This window comes from Vanellus vanellus (assembly GCF_965231255.1).
Source record: "Vanellus vanellus genome assembly, chromosome: 6".
NCBI classification, from domain to species: domain Eukaryota; kingdom Metazoa; phylum Chordata; class Aves; order Charadriiformes; family Charadriidae; genus Vanellus; species Vanellus vanellus.
The window spans coordinates 41,235,514-41,259,511 of record NC_138911.1 but is presented as its reverse complement, the minus strand read 5'-3'; the positions used below and the strand labels follow the sequence as shown (position 1 = coordinate 41,259,511).

The following is a 23,998-nucleotide window of genomic DNA, read 5'->3' as shown; positions in this document are numbered from 1 at the left end:
TTTAATCCATTCAACAGTTTATTTTACACCTTCAGTAATGCAAGGATTGACTGCTCCTTTCAAGTGGGCATCCTAATCACCAGAGTTAACAGAGATGCTCAGTGTCTCCAACCAACCAACCAGTAATTTTTCCAAGTGAGACAGCACTGGAATTCTCTCTAACCATACTGCACCACAGTTTCCTTATGTCAGTGACAGTGCATCCCTGAAAGTAAAGTTGGTAATGAGGATTCAAATCCTCTCAAGCATGGAAAGACCCCAGTCCCATATCCTGTATGGGATATATGTACCCTTAGCACAGTCATTATCTTTTCGTGTCTTGAAATAACTAACTACACCTTTCAACAAGCAGACAGACACCCAGTCCAGGACATCCTAATGAAAAAGCAGTGCGTTCTTGCATTCCTGACAGTCGCCAATCCCTGCAGAGAACCAGTTTTGAATACACAGGGCTGTTCTTCATTTCTGCCACTGACTAAATAAAGCTCAAAATGATGGCTGTCATAGACCCATTTCCTGGTGCTGAATTCTTCTCCTAAGAAAGCTTGTGCATTTAATGTGCAGGTATCACTATATTAAGTTACTTTGTGGATTTAGTCACAGATCCTTTTATTTTTCCGTGTGTAAGTCCTATGCGTTGTTAAGGGGAGATGAATGCTTATAATTTTCTGTAACTTAAAACTTTTTACAAACAGGGAAAATGTTTTATTCTGGGCCTTGTATAGCACTAATCACACTTTCAGTACTACTAAAATAAGCTAAAAGAACCTAAAGGCTGACAGAAAATTAATCAAAAGCATACCCCAAAGGTTTCGGCGTAGTGTTTCCGTAGCTGGTTGGAGCTGAAGCCATCTTAGTGAAAGCCCTGTGAAAGCAGGGATAGAAATCAAATGCTTTACTCATGGCACATACTGCTGTAGAATGTTCCACTCTGGTCATCAGAAAGTAAAAAAACTTCTGCTTCTCAAACTCTTTCCGGAAGTAACTAATTATAACACGCATCCCTCTTGTCCAGAAATACTCTAGTTAAGAAACTGAAAGGAATTAGATTTTATACTTGAAAGACAAACACTTTATTTTGATACCATGTAAGACTAGAATAGCTGATAGGCAGCATAGCCCTTTGCTATTAATTGAAAAAATCTGGAGTCTGAACTAGCACAACTTTTCATTTAATTCAGTAAGTTGGTTCTGTCTTGGATCATTAAGTACACTACTATGTGTCGTGTTCAACAGTGTTCTGGCATTACTGGAGTTCAGTTTTAAAATAAGATTTGCATGTATGCATCACAATGACAGCAAAAAAATATGCCAGAATGAATGTTTAAGGATAATTTACAACATATGAGAAGTAACACAACTCTTCGATAACAGTGCTGAGTTCTGTAAAATTACCCAGTTATAGCCTCACATAGAAGAAGAAAGAAATTACTTACTTCCATTGTTTTATGTAGCTCAAAGGAGCAAGATTACAACCTGCATCCATCAACGCTTTTTTATATTGCTCCAAATCAATCTGAAATTATGAAGTGGAAAATTGCAAAAGGTTGAAACTACTCTTAACTCTCTTTATGTGAAAAGACAAGATATTCTTATCTAAATATTAAATAAGCAGTGTAAAGTTATAGCATTAACCAAAGATTAAAAGTAATTATGAATCTTAATCCCATCTCCTACTAAGTATGAAAACGCAACTTAAAATGCAATTTGCTATGAGTAGCTCTCACTAAATTTAACAGTATTTGTGGAATTAAATCCTGTGCACTTTCAGATACTGGAACAGTCTTTTATATCAGCATCTTTAAAAAACCTGACAGAATACTGTTTTTGGTAAAATGTCACAACAGCAAATAATAAAAATGAAGAGGAGTTCATATACATTTATAAGAATACCTTCTCTTTGCCTAACCCAACATATTTTTTCTATCATAATATTTCTACAGTATAATAAAAATCTTCCTTGAAATTAATCATCATAAGTACAAAAGAAATAAGGAAATTGTTTCCTAAATTATTCAGATACTGGCACAAGAAGCATTCCTCCCTTATTCACCTGCTAGTCAACTGACCCAACTATTCCTGAATATACAAGGATAGAGTGAAAAGAGTCATATTAACATTTTGGTTTATCTCCTTCTTTTGAGCAGTGGAGCATAATAATAGAAAGCATGCCAAGATGTGTCTTGCAGAAACTCTGAACTAAATATTTCAAAATATAATCTTCCTTCTTACTAGTCATTCATATCCTTTGAAATGGTGGCTAAAGCTTTGTGAGCAGATTCCCTGATAATATTGCAAAATTTATTTAAACTTTTAATATTTTCCCAGACATTTCATACTTCGCTTCAAAGAGAAGCAGAAATACCTATTTAGTGCTGAAATGACAGAAAAATCCTGTGTGGTAAAATTTGACGTTGGAAGTTGTAAAGAACACACATACCTCTGAAGGTGCCTGCGCTGAACTTATGTAATAGATAAGAAATAATCTCATTTTGTCTTCTGGAGTTCCTGCTGCAGTGAAAAAAAAAAACCACAAACCAAAAACTACAATTGTAACTATGCTGCTATGTTAATTGCTCTTCAGTAATAATATATATGTACATTCAGATCTTTAGTTATGACAGTAATTGTTATTTATAAACACTGGCCTTGTTCAGTGTATAAAACGGCAGAAAGACTTTTAGCAATTTTATTACAAGTTGGGTTAAACTGCCTCACTGTTTCTGAAAGTTTACTTACACCTCCCCTTTTTGCTTGTAGCAAATATTATTCTTCAAGTAACATTAAATAAATTATGTAGTGGCATTATGCCTTATTTTATGCGGGGACTGCAAGCATTAGCAGAGATTCCATGAGAGAGGAGGCTAAAGAAAAATCATGAAAGTAAAAGCAACAGCACATTATTTTTTAGCTCTACAATTTGTTTATGCAGCTCTATGGTTGACCATACCAAAGCACCTGAGAGCTGAAAAAGCACCTATGTGAAATTTTGGCCAAGAAACAAATCCTGAACTTCCAATTTGCCCTCAGGAAGGATTTCACCTCCTGAATCACCTTTTGTCACACCATTTGTTGGAGAAAAACACTGCTGTAAACTCTTGAGAAGCATTATCAATAGCAATCAACATTCATCTTTGCCAGATCAAAACGATGATGTAGCCGCCCCTGCGTTACTTAGACTACAACCTACTACAGCAGATTTTGAACACCATCTACTTTTTTCTAGAAGAGAACCACTATCAGTAAAGACCATAGTTTCAAATGAATATTTCATACATACCACTTCTCAAAACCAACATTTCAAATTTTTAATCCAATACTTCATTAAAAAAGCTTCATACCTTTAGATAGAGTACAGTATTTTATAAAAATGCACTTTCTTGTACTTGTGGGTAAGAAAAATTATAACTTTGTTTTGTTTTTTTTTTCCGCCACTATGGAATGTGGATCATGTCAGCAGGGGATCATCTAATCTAATCTGCAATTTTTGTTTATATGTGAGCACATATTTAGTTTGGCAGAAGTTAAGAGTAAGTGCTGTCATAATGAACATTTATGACTTGGTACAATTTTTCTGGGAAATAACTTTTATTAACCTTTACCAAATACCAGTAAGCCAGAAGTTGAAGAACTGAAGAAACTTTGTATTACCTAAACCAAAAGCCACCTTTCAAGGCAGACATTCACTTGGAGTTCACTCTGGTAAAAAAAGCACTTAAACATTCTAAATATACAATGTAACTGAGTTTGGTTTCTGTAACTGACTTGGAAACTTGGTTTCCAGCTTGCCAGTTTATAGCCTATTTCAGTACTTTGCCGATCACCAAGTTTTAGTTGCAACTGGAAGCTGCCAGCACTGGACCGCATTTCCCTCGCTGGGCCTATTTACCATGTCTACAAAACTTCTAGAAGGTCTGTGCTTAGAGGAGTGTAAGCAGTCTCACTTACACATGAGTTTAAGTGATATTTTGTCTTACTATAAGATAATATTTAAAAAAAAAATAAAATCTGTGATTGTATTGTGTACGCTTTACTAAATCTTAGGAAAACCACTTTGTTTGACAAAAGCACTCTACTCTTGATATACTACTGATGTAAACCACAGCTGTGATAAACAGCTATAAGACCCAGGTCAGCTGCCTGTAAAACGTTCTCTATTTTTTTCTGGACTATGGTCTGTGGCAGCATAGAGAGGCAGAGTGCTAAATGCTCTGAAGAAAACTTTGTTTGGTAAACCTAGAACAGAACAATTCTATTTCCCACTCAAAACCCAGCAGGCAGCCTTTAGGGCTACTGATTAACTACTAGAGCAAAGCAAAACCAGTCGCTCCGGTTTTATCACTACTCCAGAAATAAAAATATCCACTGAACTGGGAGGCAGCTAATAGCCTTGAGTGGTAGATTAGTACAACATAGTAAGAAATGGGAGGCTGAAGCCTGAAGCTGTTAAGTGGTCAAGCCTAACTGCTTGTGTGAAGAGCTCTGCAGACGTCATTGTCCACAAGACAGGTATCACCACAGATAATGCAAACAAGTAGTTCACCACTAAGCACTGGAAGACTTGGAGCATCACTTCTTCAAAACGTTTTCTGCTGGTATTTCTCCGTGAATCACACAATAGGAAGCTGGCCAGTTTTACAAGATAGCATGCCTGGAAATAATTGCTGTGATTTCACTTAAATCCTTTCATTATATGAACTTATCTTAAACCTAGGCAATGCATATGAAATGCTAACGTGCTACGGTGAACACCTGAATAGTTAGCTTATGAAGGAAAACTCTAGACTGGAAATCTAATCTTTTTCTTGCATAAAAACCAGGAGCTTTGCTAACAGGAATGTCGATATGCTACATCAGGCTTTGCGAATATGCTACATATTCGCTTTATACTGCAATCTAAAACCACATAGAAAACGTGAATTCAGGTAAAATGTAATTGATCCAGTGGGACATACTAGCAAGCGTAATAATTTCTGTTTCATATCTAAGCTCACGCAAACATAAAAGCTGAAATCAAAATAGCGCATGAACTGTTAATTCTGAACATGGAAAAGGACCAATTTGTACCGATGCTTAATGAAAGTACAGATTATACATATTTTTATTAGCTTCATATTAACAATGAATGTCTGTACTGAATTACAGAATGATGCCCGACAACAAATTTTCTGAAAGTCTGTTAGTTTCTAGACTTGATCCAATACAGGACTGTAAAATTTTACCTCAGACTTCTACCAACCGTGTACTATTTCTTTTACTGCCTTTTGATTCTATAGCACAGACGCTAATAAAAGATTTTTCTAAAAAGTCAGCAGGGTTTATATATACTCCTTCTATAAATATGAATCATTATACAAACTCCAAGCAGACATTATGTCCAGTATGTAGCAACAAGACTACACACATAAGCATGCAGTAACAAAACATTTTCTTAAACAGCATACTGGGAAAAAAGCAGGAACCCTGGGTCTCTAAATGCTCAAGGTTTGCCAACATACTTGCCAATATGCAGACAGGCCAGTGGTCATAACTTAAGTTTTACAATCTTGCTCTGCAGGTCAATTTTTTCCAGCCAACTGGTATCACATCATATTGAAATCCGTCAGAGGGTTGTGACATACCTCAGGTTGGAACGAGAGTTGATGCTATGATGCTATGAAAAGCTGAGAACCCGTTCTGGTCTCAACCTTTTACAGAAAGATCCCTAGTGACTCCTGCTAACAGAGAATCTGAGTATCACCCAGTGTGTAAAGCTTTGTTATGTATGAACCATGTAAGAAACAGAAACTGGGATGCATTGCTTTTAGATGATAAAACCAGACATGCCACAGCTGGGTCACGACATGCAAAACTTCAGGTGAGTCTCTCATTGAACTGGTGCATTTACATCTTGCTTCCCTTCTCTCCTCCATCTTTATCGTCACACAAGAGAGCACTACCTGCATTATAAGCCCGTGATCTAACCAAATTCTACGAAATGCCGTTTTTCATTCTGTTTGTGAGGTATGTGCTATAAAACATGCAGTAGGATTTTAAAGAATCAGTATTGTTCAAACCACTCAATTCCATGCTATACTAAGAAATACTGGAGAAGCACAGGAGTTAGAATATTTTGACCTTCAGAAACAAGAAGTTAGGAAAAGATTGATCAACCTGGTCTGGTGGGAGGTGTCCCTGCCTACAGCAGGGGGGTTGCAGCTCGATGATCTTCAAGGTCCCTTCCAACCTAAACCATTCTATGATTCGATTTCAGTGGAGCTGCAAAAGTTGCCAATATTTTGGCTATTACTCAACCAAATACTAAACTCTCTCAACTGCTACTAAAAATCAATAAAAAGCTGTTTTCTTTACAAGTCTCGCACAGCTTGCACATAAGCTCTTTACCAACCCTGAAGTCCCAGCAGGTACAGTTTTATTGTATATCATAACAAATTTTATACCAACTTCAGGTTTAAAGTACTCACCATCTGGGTCAGAAATCATGTCCAGAAGAGATTTATCCAGAGTGGATTTGCTCATTATTTTTTCCTCATATTCAAAATACACATCCAGCTTTCGACTCTGTTTAAGAGTAAGTGTTAGGGTTAACATCTTAACACTATAAAAGAATATTTATTTCCTCTTTAAAAAGGTATATAGTTTTAGTTATCAAGACTTTAGTTACCAAGACAGTTAAACTAACTATTGCTTGCGTTATAATATGCTTCTATCAACTCAGAAAATTTACGCTTATGTAATTCTCATATTAAAAGCGAAAATGCAATTATGCAAGAGATGTCTGACATGCAAATATTAAACTGCAAGACGAGCTTTGTTTTCAACTGTGGTTTTGCTGTAGCTGAAAACTACATGCCATCATACGCAGTGTTATGCTGCAATAGGAAAAAATAATGTTCAAGTGAACACTATCCCAAATCTATGCTGAACCTCAAGTCTCTCAGTCAACAAGGCAATTACTCAATGCAGATAAATGTGGGAAATTCCTAAATACATTAAGGCAGCATCCCAGAGAAAAGTTGGCAACTGTGAACTTGGGCTGGTACTGAAATAACTACTTCAGATCAAAAGACTTGCAATAATTCATTCACACTTCGTAATTAAATTATCTTGCTAACACTGGAAAAGAAGTCTCTCATTACACAATGTCATGTGTAGAGCAAGTTCTGAAAATCCTTTTTCAGGGAGGATGGCACGGGGACTGCACAAAATTAACGAGGCAAAAGCTTTACAGAAGACATCGCATGGCCATGCAATTAATGGCTGCATTGCAATACATCTGGACAAAGAGCCAAGCTTTGCGCTTCCCGACCATCATATCATCAACTTACAATCTAAAGATAGAAAAACACATTCCAAAACTTATTTAAAAAACTTCCGTTACATCACAGATCATTATGAGCATTTGAACATTAAAATGTAGCATCACAACAAATGTTACAACTACTCAGCTTACAAAACCTTAATATCCGGTAACTAACTAAATCCTGGTGTTTGGACACATTCAGCTATGTATTGGCTCAGAGAGGAGACCGGCAGAATGATCTCCATCTCGCTGCCTTGGAAGTGTTTCAGCTCCACATCACACCCATTGGGAGACTGCAATGACATTGCCGGAGTGAAGCAAGAGTCACCAGGGCTTTTACTGGGTTAAGAGACTCAGGAAATTTTGCCCGATAATGCCGAGGCAACACAACTGCTATGGCACCTTCTAACCCAGTGCAGTGGTTGTTGTAATGACAGAAACATAAAAACTTTAAAGTCTGGTTTTCATATGGTTTTGAATCCTATTAAAAATATTCCTGAAATAACAAATAAGGAAATGGAATTTTTAAAAAGTTATTTCACACACCCCCAAAGAAAAGAAAAAAGAAAGAAAAAAAAGAAAAGGTAATTCTCCAGCCTAAGTATATTAGGATGTTTAATTTTCGGAGTATTATAAGTTCATCAAAAAAGAGTTGGAGATGAGAATACAAAACAAAAGAAGAGGTAAGTCACACGAATATTTTCATATTGAAAGACTGGCAATCAGATTATGATGCAGGTAGCCACTTGCTTCCCAGTATTATTTATATAGTACTTCTATTTCTCATTCACCATCTACTGAACTCAAGAGCAGTTACTTGCAGCACAGCAACTTAATTTAAAGCTTTTGTGGAAACTTGTACTTACAGTTTAAAAAGTAAATTACCATAAAGCGTGCTCAAAAAGTGACCAGTTGCTACTTTTAGGGGCAGAAGGATGTCTTCTGTTGTTTGTCATAATGACTACCACTACATATAAGGTGTATGAAGTGACAAAATAAAAAAAAAAAAAAGGAGCCAGAGCTTCTTTCAAGCTATATTTATCCTGAGCTCATGTTAGAAGAGTAGCCACAGCCAAATTTTGGTAGCAATGCTACTGTAAAACCTTGGATTAATCCTGTATTTAGCCAAAAGTTAAAAGTGATTATCAGTGCTTATGTTACATTAGTTTAAAGTCGGAATAGAACTGAACTACCAGCCTTTTTCCAAGTCCTTACTTCAGATGCAATTTGGTATCCAGCATGTCAGACGTGTTCTGTGACTTCAATTCTCCAGCACTGTGGAGACTGTCTGCGTTAGTTTCCTTAACTCTCTCTTGACCCATAAAACAATTGCAAAGAAACTACTACAATTTTTCGAGTCTTTCCATTACAGAATCACAGAATCACAGAATTATCAGAGTTGGAAGGGACCTCTAGAGATCATCTAGTCCAACTCCCCTGCTAGAGCAGGATTGCCCAGAGCACATTACTCAGGACTGCATCCAGGCGGGTCTTGAAAACCTCCAGAGAAGGGGACTCCACAACTTCCCTGGGCAGCCTGTGCCAGTGCTCTGTCATCCTCACCGTAAAGAACTGTTTCCGTGTATTTGAACGGAACTTCCTGTGTTCTAACTTGTGCCCATTGCCCCTCGTCCTGTCACTTGGAACCAATGAAAAGAGCCTGGCTCCATCCTCCTTCACCCCACCCTTTAGATACTTGTATGCCATAATAAGGTCTCCCCTCAGCCTTCTCTTCTCCAGGCTAAAGAGTCCCAGCTCTCTCAGCCTTTCCTCATAAGGGAGGTGCTCCAAGCCCTTAATCATCTTAGTTGCCCTTCGCTGGACTCGCTCCAGCAGTTCCCTGTCCCTCTTGAACTGGGGAGCCCAAAACTGGACACAGTATTCCAGTTGTGGCCTCACCAGTGCCGAGTAGAGGGGGAGAATGACCTCCCTCGACCTACTGGCCACACTCTTCCCTATGCAGCCCAGGATTCCATTGGCCTTTTTGGCGACAAGGGCACATTGCTGGGCCATGGATAATTTACTGTCTACCAGGACCCCCAGATCCTTCTCCTCCAAGCTATCTCCCAGCAGGTCAGCCCCTAACCTGTACTGGTGCCTAGCATTCTTCCTCCCCAGGTGCAGGACCTTGCACTTGCTTTTGTTGAACCTCATTAGGTTCTTCTCTGCCCAGCTCTCCAGCCTGTCCAGGTCACGCTGGATGGCAGCACAGCCCTCTGGGGTGTCAGCCACCCCACCCAGTTTGGTATCATCAGCAAACTTGCTGAGGATACACTCTGTCCCCTCATCCAGGTCATTAATGAATATATTAAACAAAATTGGACCAAGTATTGAGCCCTGGGGGACACCACTGGTTACAGGCCTCCAACTAGACTCTGTGCCGCTGATCACAACCCTCTGAGTCCTGTCCCGCAGCCAACTCTCAATCCACCTCACTGTCACCTCATCTAGCCCATACTTCCTCAGCTTCCTAATGAGGATGTCATGGGAGACAGTGTCAAAAGCCTTGCTAAAGTCAAGGTAGATGACATCCACGACTTTCCCCTCATCCAGCCAACCAGTTATAACATCATAGAAAGCTATCAGATTGGTCAAGCACGATTTACCCTTGGTAAATCCATGTTGACCACTTCCAATAACTTCCTGTTCCTCAACGTGATTGGAGATGACATCCAGAATGAGTCGCTCCAATACCTTCCCAGGGACAGAGGTGAGACTAACCGGTCTGTAGTTCCCTGGGTCCTCCTTCTTGCCTTTTTTGAAGATTGGAGTGATGTCGGCCTTCCTCCAGTCCTCAGGCACCTCTCCTGTTCTCCATGACCGTTCAAAGACGATGGAGAGTGGTCTAGCAATAACATCCGCCAGCTCTCGCAGCACTCGCGGATGCATGCCATCAGGGCCCATGGACTTATGAATGTCCAGCTTGGCCAAGTGGTCTCTGACCCGGTCCTCCTCAACTGAGGGAAAATCATTCACTTTACATTCACTTGCTTCTTGCGTTTTAACTACATTTGTATCTCATTACATGGAGCTAAATTTAATGCTTTTAAGTTTAAAATATTTTTCCCAGAGAAAAGGCATTCAACAAAGAAAGGACTTTCTTTAAATCTGGAAAAGTCTTATTAAGGTAAATATATTATTGTTGAATTTGGCAATGCCCATATTATCTTAGCTGGTGATCTGTTTAAGACAAATTTATTCAGATGGCATGTAAAAATGTAGAACATAAAAAAAAAAAAAGATACTAATTCACGATATTTGTTTACAGATGAAATTTTAAATTAAATTAAATAATCCAAACACAAGTTACTTTCAATTGTAATAACAGATTTACAGTTAACTTATTTGGAGCACAAACTAGATAAAATTCTTCTCAGCCTTCTTGCAACTTTATGACTGCTTGGCTAAGACTACCAAACAAAACAGACTACCTGCAGTAAAGAAAACTCACTGGTTGCATATATTTGCTCTACTTTAAACATAAACTGAACCATTAATGATACACGTACACTCATTCTCTTAAAAATTTTTGGACAATTACTTCTGAAATGTGAACTTAGCACTCTTTGGGGAAAAAAAAAATAAACTGAAAATCCTAAACCTTCAGATCCTTTATTTCTATACGCAATAGGGACGGGACATCAGAGGTAAGCAGCAACATAAAATTTTCAATACTCTCTTTCTGATGCGACATAAGCACGAACTAAAGAAATGGATCAATATGGTGAGCCTACTTAGCTGCTTCTTCACTAGATAACTAACCAAGGTTACTAGCAAAGATGCTAATTAGGGCAATATTTTTCTTATACTGGTTCGCTAGGATTTAGACGGACACCTAATCAAATTTCATGTGGATTACTGAATAGCCTTAAACACTACTAGTTACCTTTTCACAGATTTCCCAGATATGCCACATCAATGAGACAGTTACTTGCCGAAGAGCCAACTTGCCTATGAAGTGCTGATAAGAAGCAGATGTCCCATTTAATTTAAGAAAGTGCAATTTTGCTCACTCAATGGCAAACTCACAGACATGTCAAGAGGAAAAGCTGGGGAATGGGAGCTAAACATTCCTGTAGATTCAATAAAAAAAGACAGCAAAGAAGAGGTTCTTATGGGTGCCAAACTGGCAAGCAAGTTGAAGAAAAATAATAATAAAAAACAATAATAAAATCAAGATGTATTTACATTTGCAGTTATTCCCTTTCTGCCTCCTGCTTCTGATTTCCTAATATGACATCTTATTCCACACCAACACCATTCAGGAGACCTTTCTGGCTGCCAATTCAGGGACAGGATCTGTATTGCAGTTAAAGCTCTATACTTCAGCTCGCTTTGTCTTTTTTTGTAAAAGCTTTGAACTTAGCATCTTTAGAAACAGGCTGATTGGAAGCCAAAACTTATTTTAGGGAAAACTACTGAAGTGCACGGGAATTCCTACCTGAGCACTGTACTCCAAAACAAACACAAAATTCCTTCCTTTTTAGGCAGAGAAGTGGAAGCAGGACCCATTGAAATCTCTTAGAGGGTCATTTTTGTAAGGGCTTGTTGGAGACTCTCCTACTGTCTTTACAGTACAGAGGCTCTTCCTTTTAGAGAGAGTGAACATGCAGAAGAAAAGAAAGGAATTTTTTTAAGAAATTACTGGGACTGGTGTCTTGAAGATACTGACAGAAAACAAACAGAAATAATAGCTCCCAGAATGAGTGAGGCTGGTCAAGTAATTATAGTGTGCTCCTATCGAGAGGAAGAAAAACTCTGCGAGAAGGCTGAAAGTGGCAGCTACAGCCAGTTCCCTCCGACTGAACTGCACAGAATGGTGCTGGAAAGGTCACTTCAACTGAACTCAGAAAAAGCTGTTGTTTACTGGAAAGTTACTCGATTATCACTTCTGAACTACAGAAAAACAGCCTGGACCACTGTGACATATATACTTCACAAACACATACCATTTCTGTTCACATGGTAAGAAAAAAATGTAACCTCACTTAAAACAGAGTAGTTAAAATAGTGGAATTCCTTTAAAAAATATGAATTTGATAACTTGAAGAGCTATTGGCAATCCCAATAATGGACTCATTCAAAGTATCAGGCCTTGAGATCAAGCAAAATCAGAGATACACGAGAAAGAATTTAAAAAAAATAAAAAAAAACCCACAAAACGTAAACCAAACAAGTGTAAGTAATCTAAGATAGTAATTCACAGAAAATCTGTTACTTAAATTCATATTTCTAGAATTCTAGCAAGATATTATCTAATGTACCCACTCTCCCATTAATCATTTTAGAATGATTTTTTTATAGAATCATAGAATTTTTTATAGAATCATAGAATGATTTTTTATAGAATCATAGAATGGTTTGGGTTGGAAGGGACCTTACAGATCATCGAGTTCCAACCCCCCTGCCATAGGCAGGGACACCTCCCACTAGACCAGGTTGCTCAAAGCCCCATCCAACCTGGCCTTGAACACCTCCAGGGATGGGGCATCCACAACTTCCCTGGGCAACCTGTTCCAGTGCCCCACCACCCTCAGAATAAAGAATTTCTTCCTAATATCTATTCTAAATCTTCCCTCTTCCACTTTGAAGCCATTACCCCTTGTCCTATCACTACATGCCATGATTTAACATACTTCAGTAATCCAAGTATTCATATTAGAATGATATGGAAAGATAAGCATTACTTGAAACTCTAAAGCAGCTAGAAAGATACCCATAATTCTCGTCCTAAATTTGTTATCTGTTGGGTGCAGTCCTTCAGTCACCAGCTTCTTCAGAGAAAAAACCAATCAATGCAAAACAAGGATGCGTTTGTTCTAAGCACTGACAATAAATACTTGATGGTTCACTTTTTTCACAAAGTGATGCATTCTTTCCATTATTTCACTAAACACTTAGATATGCCAGAAAACTGCCAGGACCCCGCGCATGTGATTAATTTCTGGTTTCCTCTTGCTGTGTCTTAGAAAATGATCCAAGGGAATGTGGAAAGCAGCTGTAAACTGAACACTAAAATGTGACCACAAAAATAATTAAATTCTCTTAGTATACTTCAAGCAGGTCTCATACCATTCTTTGCACTGATTCTCATATACGTAATGAAGAAAAATGCTCAAATACTTACTGTAGTAAAAAAACATAACAGGTAACACAAACAGCCTATTTTAAAGTATGAATGTGCTTCCAGATTATTTTAAAAGTGAAAATATAGTAACCTGAAGAAGAGCATGGTGCCTCCCTAGCTCCTCATGACCTAGGCACTTGCCAAAAATATTCTTTCTTATCCTAATCTGGTTTAATTATTTAACTGCGTATAAAATCTATTAACCACAGCCTCAAGGTGCTATCAGAGTTTCTTTAAAAAGTACTGGCTGAGATATCACTCTTTTTGAGGGTATTTTGGGGGAATCCATTAGGTAGAGTACCATCATGCATGTTAAAATGCCGCAGCTCAAGATAGGAAAGATACTTCTTGTAACACTGGATAGTGAAATGAGGGGCAAAAATGGACACGACAAAGCAGTTGGAAGAAACTTTACATTCATTCAGGTAAAAGGTTTTAATATATTATTAAATTCCAACAGAAAAAAAAATGTGCTTCTGCATTAGTTTGAGTTTACGATAGTTTGCTAAATATCTGGAGATAAAGGAAGCGATTCTTTCTAAATATAAAGAAAAGATGACACAGATGTACGTATCATCAATATATTGGGGAAAACACATGCCCATTTCTCTCACAATCTTCTTTGACAGCTATACAATTAGAAGATAAGGAGCCTGAACACTTCGCAATACCGGAATTAAGAATCATTTATGGAGAAATGAATCATCACTCCTTGGGTACTAGATCTCTAATAGCAGGCTCCAGTCAGGGGAGGGAGCCGTAGGGCTGGTAGAGTCCTATAGCGGAGGGACCCTACAGTAATTCCTTCCACCTCCAGGTAACAGGAAAGTGTGTCACTATCACCTAATAGAGAACGAACAAGCGCATATGACTCCAGACCATCACCAAGAGGACACTGGTGATCAAAACTGATGTTATTGCCATTCCACATCCTGCTCTGAAACCTGGCTTCCATCCAACAAATAGTATATAAAATACTACTGGTGTAGGCCTGCCATTACCGTCTCAATATCTTTCTTAGAAAAGTGAATTTACAGACAAGGCATCAAATAAATATTGACATTGTCAACTTCTTTTTTTTTTTTCCACTGCTGTTAATGTACTGCTTCTAAATTGCCAGATATGAAAATTGACATGCCTAATACTGCAAAAGCACATAAACTAGCCCCTACAGTAGTAAGCCAAAGATATATACTTATGTATAGTTACAAAGAGATATACTTATGTATCTTCGCCAATTTTATAAATATGTAAAATTATTTATTCAATAAAATTCAGAATTAATCCTTTGTTCATTTATAGTACTTAGTTCAAAAAGATTCAGTAGCAGTAACGAGTGAGGACAGATACTACACACCTTACAACTGTTACAGTTTGCTTCAAAACCCACTGTCTTCTATGAGTTACAAATAGCATGGGGTAAAATTTTTTAACTGATTTTAAGTGAGACTTGGTGCTTGAATCACTTTGAAAAACAGAATTTCATTGTTTCTGAAAACCTCATCTATAATTTCTGTTCTCATACTGTGAAAACGGATCCATCTGCCAAGTTATTTTAGTGGTAACCATGGTCTTTACTTGATACTGAAACCATCTGCAAGTTCTGAGACAAGAGCAGCAGATTTAAACAGAAAAGAGGACAAGCATCCTTATGAAGTGCTTAAATTATGCACGGGACATCTAACACAGACCTTGGTGGAAAGGCCAGTTTAGTAACTTGCATCATTATTGCCTCACCTCCGGGTATTTTTGTTGGTGAAGGTACCCTTCCAATAAACATATATAGACCAGAAAATTGTTCAGTCTGAAGTCATAACTAGCCATGACACACCTCTAAAGTAAATAAAACACTTCAATCACAAACTTATTTTAGAAAGACTTCAACCTACAATACAGATTGTGGGCATCATAAAAAAAAAAAAAAAAAAGGAGAGTATACTAGTAAATTCTGATAAGAAAAAGATTAACGTTTACTTCAGTTTCCATGCAGAGGCATTCAAAATTCATTCCCTCTCACCCTTCAACACCAAGTAATGTTACACAGTGATTTCTGTAAAAGGTAGCACATTGAGAAGGCTCATTTTCTTATCTTACTTCACCTCGTTAAATATAATTCTCCAGGTAAGGAGCACTACTGAGAGAAAACTGAAGTTGGAGAGCAATCATACCTTTATATGCTCCAAAACGGCTGTTGCAACATTTGTATGAAGATCAATGAGCCTCTTCTTTTCCAGAAGTTCTGGAAGAGAGCTGAAGAGATTAAATACAAACTAACCTGCCAAGTCGCACAATTAGTTGAATTGTGTGTTGTATACAGTCGGTACAAAAACATTTATAGAATCATAAAACAGTTTGGGTTGGAAAGGACCTTTAAAGATTACCAAAATCTAAAATTATAGAATACACTAGAATTGGAACTAAAAAAATGACAAAGTATAGATGTAACAATTCTCATAAAAGAAGGATGCTATCCCCTGTAATGTAGTAAAACAGGCTTCTGCCTTCACTAGTTAAAAATACACATCATGAGGGTAATTTAATATTCCTATTGAAAGCTGGTGATCAAAACCAGATATAGGCCCCGCTTACCTAAACAAATAATCTATTAGAATTATGGCTTGTATAATCAACATTTAGTTCACGTGTGATACATGTAGAAGTGTCAATATCTGCCAAATAGTATCAAATAATGTCAAAAAAGTATAAAATAATATTAAATAATAATAATATCTGCCAAATAAACACAGAACCTCTGGATGTCCTGGAATTTGTCACACGTGCTTCTGCATAGAACACAATTCTCTATGCAGGATTCATGATTTCTTTTGTGAAATGGGAAACCGAATGGTTAAGTTTTACAGAAAATTTGTTACTTTAGGTGTTGTGATCTACATGATTTTCACTGCTGGCACTTGGGCACCATACGTATAAAAGAATGCTCAAGGTCTGTCCACTTTCACATCCAAAACCAGCCAGAACAGTCAGTGTCTTACTCATTCTAATAATAAGCAGATGAGAAGGCACTTAATGACACTGACTGAATGTCCTGAAGAACCATGAAGTTAAGTAATTTCTTCCTTTAAGCAATTATAAAATCAATGTTATCTATAATGATTGACCATTAATGACCTTATAGCTGGAAGGTGTAGTACTGCCTTTGTAAAAGACTGCATTTAAAGAAAAGAAAGAAAGAAAGAAAAAAAGGACAGGAGATCCTCTGCGTTAGAACCTCTGTTTTTTAATTACTAAGAGATATTCCAAAGTTTTCTAGAAATTGTAAAGCCTAAGACAACTCTGAAGGGTATGTTCTTCCTGCTAGCAGATGAGGGACAACAAAACAGCAAAGCCTAGTTTAATTCTTCCAGCAGAAACATGACTAAATGGAAGACCTTAATGGTATTTGGGCTTCTCAGCATAATCCTAAAGATTAAAGCCAAAACATCGCAATAAGAGATTTTACTGTGTTATACACTTTTCTGAGGGAGGACAAGATTTTCCTTAATAATGCCAGATTACAGAAGACAGTCACACAGAGGCTAACTGAACAGTAAAACCTCCTGATGAAGCGTTAGTCGTATGATTTTATTTTTTTTGCTACCAGTTTAAAGCTTTTGATGCTTGCCAATTTCATACCTTGCTACCTTAATCTGAAAACCAGCATCTTGAGAAGTATAAAACTTTAAAACTTTATAGGGGGAGCTTGGAAACATGTGCTTGCTTTTTTGAAACTGCTTGATCCATCACACATCCTTTGTAATTCCAATTAAATTCGAACCAGGGCATAGCATACAAAACAACTTTTGAAACTCACAGAGAGACAACTAACTAATGCAGACACATGCTGGATTTCAAAGTTCACTGGGTGTATCACACCATCTATCCTCAGAATAATTATCGTTGTTTCTTCCTTCTGATTGGGGTCTCAGCGAAAGGCAACAAACTGAACATCTCCTTTCTCCAAGGCATCAGTAGAGTGAAAAACAGATTTATAATGAGGAACAAGTCTAAATCTCAGACTTTCAGTGTCATCCATGATGGCTGGGTCTCCAAAAGCAGGAGATTAAATTTCCCATTCAGAGTTCTTAATGACTATAATCTTGCCAACAGATGTTACAGTAACTACATTAATCAAAAAGTAATTAATTACACACTGTGCAAAGCAAGCAGATGCTTCAGGAAGTGGATTTCACTAACAATTTTTTTAAGAAGAAATGCAGAGGTAGGTATTTGGGTTTTTCTGGCAGAAGACTGTAAGAAATCTATGATGCACTTAGGTTATTCAGCTTTGCTGAGGAAACACTCCAAAGCCATGAGTAAAGAGCTCACACACACATGCTGTGGAAGTTATGAGTGTAAACACTTGTCTAGGACATTGCATTAAACTTTACGAGAATTATGAAGCATTTAAACTCTATTATTGAGCTGAATAGCCTACTTTAAAAGCTATTTATTTCAAAGACTATTAAAAGTGAAATGACAGAAAGAATTAGAAATGGTTCCAAATTAATTAAACAATAATGCATTATTGATTACTTACCTGACAGCTGAAGTTAGCTTGGCTGTATTATCAGAAAGCATACTTATTGCTCCTTCATCCTCCCCTTCTATACCCTGGGTTTTAGGGTAGGGTTTGGGAGGGGAATAGAAATAGTCATAATAAATACAAAAATCACACATGCAAATACAGTCAGTACATTTAGAACTTATTTTCTCATCATGGTATTAATGTCTGGATTGTGTTTTACAGTTATTATGGAAGTTATGTAAATGTAACGCCAATAAACACAAGAAATTGACCCTCCTCATGAAACATCGTACTTCTAGTCCTACTTTTAACATTTTATTATGCCTAAAATTCAGCATGTGCTCATAATTTTTGTGTGTGGGGTGACAGAGTGGGCTAAGCATCTCTACAAGTCCTATTATGGTTTACATAAAGCGCATATAGGTGATAAAACTTACCATGATACTTTTCAGTCTTTTGACTTCATCTTCTTGGGCTCTGTAGGATTCCAGTTCTTGCTGAACAGACTCAGCTACCTCTGGAAAAGGACTAATGCAATACTCTGCATTAGGCTCAGTTAAATCAACAAATTGAAACACTGGAACCACACAGGTTGCGTGATCAAGATGATCATGAAAACATTTTCAGAAATAGCAATACACAAATCACGTAGCAGTATCAAATCAGTGAAAATACTGACATCTTACTGTGGGTGTACTTTTTAAGATATATTCACTGCTTTCAATATTTTTATATAATTTTGATAAGAAAAACTTTGTGCTCTGTAACAAAAAGCTAATATGCAACTAATATGGACAAAGACTATTGACAAATATAATTCCTTAAAAAAGAAAACAAAAATATTTTCAAAGAAGCTTAAAAACAGAACTATCATAATATGAACAACACTTAGAATTCCTATTGACTAAATTAATATAAACTCTGTACCTATATAACTCACCTGCCCTTATGTTTTTGCCAGAATTTATCAGATGCAGTTAAATCATAGGACTTCTTATTTTTTTTCTTAGGTCTAGCACCTGCTGGAGAACTTTCTGTTCCTGTCGATTCTTCCAAGTTAACTCTATTCAAATGGAAATCCTAAAAAAAGAGGAATCTTATGTAGATATTTGACAATTTTAAATTATTTAATTAGTCTTTTATATTAAATCAATTCTCTTCTAGAATATTTTCTAAAAAAAAAATATTAACACAGCCATTTATTAGAATTTTGTAAGAGGGCAGGAAACAGTTTACAAACTAACTAGAAAATAACAACAGCAATGTAAGAACGCCAAAATTACTCACACTTATTGAAAAAACACCAAAGAAAGCAACAAATGTTAAGCAAAGACATCTGACTGTCTCACATGCAAGCAATCTTCTGACACTGAACTCTGAACATTGTTTTCTGTATGGAAAATAAAATATTTAGCAATAACCGAGATCTAACAACTGACCAAAACTTTAAAGTAACAAAAGTTTCTGTGTTGCAGACAAAAAAGTTTTCTAAGGTTGAATTTCTCTTACACAACTACAGCAAATGTATCAAAGCTGCAAAAAAGCTCATGACATCAGCAACAGGAACATCCACTCTGAGGACTACTTAGCTCCATCTTCGTAGCTCTTTCCCCATTTCTTTAAACGCTAGTGAAATAGCAAGTGTATGATAAAGCAACAGTTTGCAACAAAGCTGCTATTTCTCCATATACCTTTTCTTCTTCCACAGACGCACGGACCTAGAAACTACATCTTTTTGCTGGATGACACAGTTATGCTTACATAATGCCAGCACACTGCTCCCTGTACATCTTCTGGTTCTTTTCCCCCATTCTTTTGCCAAGGACAGCTCTGTATTTTCTGCAGCATACATATTCCCTCCGCTTTTTAACAAAGATTATCAAGTACTGCACTTGCTGATTTTATTCTAACCCTTTTCAAGAACATGTAAAATTTCAAACGTGCTCTTTGCTTGGCAAATAATGATAAAGAGAGCCAAACCTTCAACTATACAGAATCTGCCAAGAATCTTTTAGAATAGATACTTTTTCCAGAAATAAAACTCCACTTTATTATGTTCATTACAGTATACAGAACTAGATCACTTAAAATTAAATAATACCAATGATCCACACCAGAATGGAACTAAAACCAAGTAGCTACTCAAAGGAAGCACACGCAGTCAATGAGCACAAACGTCATCTTATAAGATGTGTTTAATGTTTCAGCTAAAAAAAGAGTATTTTTCAAGTACATATGCTCAATAAAAACATAAAGGAAAAAAATATCATTTGATTGCAAATTCAGCTGTAATTTTTAATGCAGATCTATACTTTGGCTCAATTTAACTCTCAAGTCACCTGAGTTAGTTTTGGCATTTACAAGGATTTTTACCAAAATAACTCTTATTGATCAGTGTTCCTCCTTTCACCTCCCCACTTTGTCTTTATAAGGCTTTCTATCTATGCCTCCCATTTTTCTGTATCCATTCCTGAAAGGCTTTGTATTCAGAAATAGGAATCTCTTCATACGTGTCTGTTTATGTGTAGAAACAGCACCATTACAACCTAAACGGATGCAGCACACAACTTTGTGGCTGGGTTAGCATTTAGTTCAACACCTCACAGAATTCCTGGACTACTGTAACTGAGAGCTTAAATGGAAAACAATTTATTTGAAAGTACAGTTTATATAATCATCGTGTTGGTAACACTTTCATTGTTACAATTTAAGGCCTTTTAAGTGGCTACCGCGGTTATTTCATGAAATATTATGCTTAGTATGTGAAGAACCTGGCACGCTTGCCTTTAAGGTGAATAACTTGATTGGGTTTGAAATTCAACTTGGAATCACAGGCCACTTGGTTACATTTCACTACACAAATTCATATCCTATCAACTCAGTCGAGAATTAGATGCAACATGTAACATTTAACAAGTTGTTCCAGAGAAACTACTGAAGCCTGATGCAGTACAGATAAATATTGAAGGATCCTCAAATCATTCTTCTAGTGTTATTCTAATACCCCTCTATATTTGTAGCACCAGTTGTCCTCAGCTTCCACTACATCTTTGATCCCTCTGCATCTTGATGCACCCAAAGGGAGGACTTTCTATGAAAGTCCTACCCCAACAAATGCCTGAGGCCACTCAACACTACCTCCTCTACCTGACAGCTGAGTAAGAGGTAAGTACATAGAGCTGTGCATGGACTTACTACCTGGTAAGCGAGAGTTTACTGATTAAATGGCCAGCAGCTAACAAACCGAAGGAAGCGTAGACCTTGTGCAATAGCATCTACACCTGTAAAAATTCTAATTCGGGTTTCTAGCCTCTACTCTTTCATTGATTTTCAAAAGAAATCTGTAGAAATTCAGTACTTCTATCTGCAAGTCTCTAGCCAGTTCAACAGCTATTGGAGAAAACACAGTGCAAACCATGTGTTTTTCATATATGCCCTTCCTAAAGGAAACAGGCCAAAAATTGTTTATTTGTAAAAAGCACCCTTAAGTTTAAGAGGAAGGGACTTTTCATAAGGAATGGATTACATAAAACAGAACTTAGAAGTGTCATAAAACATCCCATTAGTGCTAAAGTATTTTCATGGTAGCACTGCAAGTTTCTGGACAACACTGTATGTATGACTATACAGTTCACAACCAACTTTGTATATAAACACGTATGTGCATATTTTATGTATTCCTCCAACAGTCTCAATAATAAACCCAAAATATTTCTCAAAGCTAGATACTGAAATGATTTGCGTGACTGACTACAGTATAAAAAAAGCTTCCAGACAGTAATTATTCTTAATCATACTATCTTTTATTATTTACTCCATAACTATAAACAAAATGCATAAATCTTAGGTAAATAGTATTTACTTTCACTCAAGTACATTTCTACTACTGCTTTTATAAAATAAACTTGAGGAAATAAAAGTGGTTTAAGGCTACCTGAATTTCCAAAAAATTATTAAAAAAAAAATCTATTTTAGATTCCTCACAGTAGGGTCATACACCACTTGGTATCCCTATATTATACACTTACACCACCTTGTGGAGAAAAACAAAAATACGTATTTTTAGAAATTTAAACATACTAAAATCAATTTAAAAACTCATTAAAAGCATTTATTTTTCAAAACTTAACTGCATTTAATGGAGTTTGGAGTTTACATAATATAAAAGATCATGAACTACTGAAGGAAAAGCTAGGATTGCTGAATTACCTAGATTTTGATAATACCAAGATTTTAACTTTTTAACCATTTTAGAAATTATTGCTAAATAAACCATCCAGAGAAAATCTTCCAAGTTGTTTTTAACTAAACAACTTCCAAATGAAACAAACAAAACAGATTTTGGATTAAGAGATAATCTGGTATTAAGTTTAATAACAAACTGAGTGAAAAAATAGTTTTGGTAACAAAATCAGATTTATTCTTACCAGAACATCATGCACTAAAGCTTGGTATGTCCAAGTATGATGTAGAGGAGTTGCTAAATCTATGTTTCTGTCAACAAGGACTAATAGGGGCCTTTGGAAGCTGAAAAGATGACACTGTATTAGTACTTCTTTAAACATGTTTAGAACACCCCAGTACCATCCTGAGTGATATCAGCCACCTTCTACATCAAATTTCATGTTAAAAGCCAAACTGCCTACTGCAGAGTTCCTCCAGCCTTCCCCAAAGCATCTCTGGAACTGATCACTGCCAGAAATTCCATGAATCACCGCCTTGGTAATGATATAAAGTTTATTTTATTTTGTACTAAGTGACATTACCAATGCATAAATATTGAGCAGAAGTCAAAACACTGAACAGTAACTAGCCTTTCAGGTACTAACTAGTATCTCTTCATGTGAATACACATTTGAGTTCCAAACAACTGTTTGAGCGGGTAATATTTGACCTTAATCTCCATTATGAATCTCAAACATAAAATCTCTCTCTTAATGGTTTTTAATTTCATTTTTCTCTTTGCTTGTATATGAAGTCCATCAAGAAAAATATTATGAACTTCTGAGATGCACTGTGGTAATTACATCAATACTCGATTTTGTGGAAAAAGAACGCAAACATGCGTAAGCGTCTTGGGTTATGGCTACATGAAAAATTCATAGTGAAGACAGGAAGGCTGTGAATTGACAGAACATTATTGCAACCATTTCCCTTAAACACTAACCCTACAGTAAATGTGATGGCTAAATTATAGTGTATTTGAAAAGAGTAAAAGCTTGTTAATTCCGTGCTCTGGATTTCCTTGCAGTAAGTATTTTAATGCAGTTATATAACCTCAAGAGCCTTAGTCACCTCATTCTGAAAACCAAACTAAAGATCTGAAGCCATTTAACTGGTTTAAGGTTCCCATGTTTCCCTTTCCTTGATTTTTTATTTTCTGAGGGTAACGATGCTATACTATCAGGAAAACATGCCACCCTCTGAAGGAAAAACAGTGGTTACAATTCAGTTCCCATGAAAATGAGGGAACTGATATTTCACAGCTATTCTCTCTCCTAATACCTTTCAATCTCATTCAATTTTGCCACCCTCAATGTTTTTTTTCTGTCTTTTATCCAAGTTCTGCTCTTAATTTGACATAAAAATATGATGACTATTTTTTATCTGGTTAGGAGATCATACCTGTTTCATTCAGCTACAGTCTTCCCAATACATCTCATCTTTTCATGTACAGTGTAAATTCCTGTAATACACTTTCCTAAGGCATCTTGTGGGGCTATCTGGGGCAACAGTATACACGAGAGGCAAGCATCCATAATGTCTTTTCTCACTCCTTTTTCCCTTCAGAGGATTCAAATGGTCATGACTTAACAGTCCTTAACTATCTAATTATCCAAGTGGTAATCCTTAAGCAGTCCTCCTCTGGCAGATATAGGGATCAGCTGAGAAACATTTGCTTTTGGCATAACTACAGCTGATAACAGTGCTCACAAGTGAGAAAATGGGTATTTCTTTCTTTTTAATGGACTAAAGGTTGCTAACAGATACATTCAGGCATCCAACTGCGTATCATGGTCCTGTAAACCAAGTGTATTTGCAG

At 36.7% G+C, this 23,998-nt stretch overlaps 1 protein-coding gene across 1 annotated transcript in view; it reads right to left on the bottom strand.

The window, feature by feature from the left end:
* SCFD1 (sec1 family domain containing 1) overlaps window positions 1-23,998 on the bottom strand; it is a 56,163-nt gene that overhangs the window by 16,552 nt on the left and 15,613 nt on the right. Inside the window, exons 10-18 of the mRNA XM_082485585.1 lie at window positions 22,383-22,482; window positions 18,896-19,035; window positions 18,393-18,483; window positions 17,968-18,041; window positions 15,599-15,680; window positions 6,465-6,561; window positions 2,441-2,511; window positions 1,437-1,516; window positions 803-865 (exon numbers count right to left, since the gene is read on the bottom strand). Coding sequence (XP_082341711.1) covers window positions 803-865; window positions 1,437-1,516; window positions 2,441-2,511; window positions 6,465-6,561; window positions 15,599-15,680; window positions 17,968-18,041; window positions 18,393-18,483; window positions 18,896-19,035; window positions 22,383-22,482 — 798 coding nt within the window. The remainder of the gene's footprint in view (window positions 1-802; window positions 866-1,436; window positions 1,517-2,440; window positions 2,512-6,464; window positions 6,562-15,598; window positions 15,681-17,967; window positions 18,042-18,392; window positions 18,484-18,895; window positions 19,036-22,382; window positions 22,483-23,998) is intronic.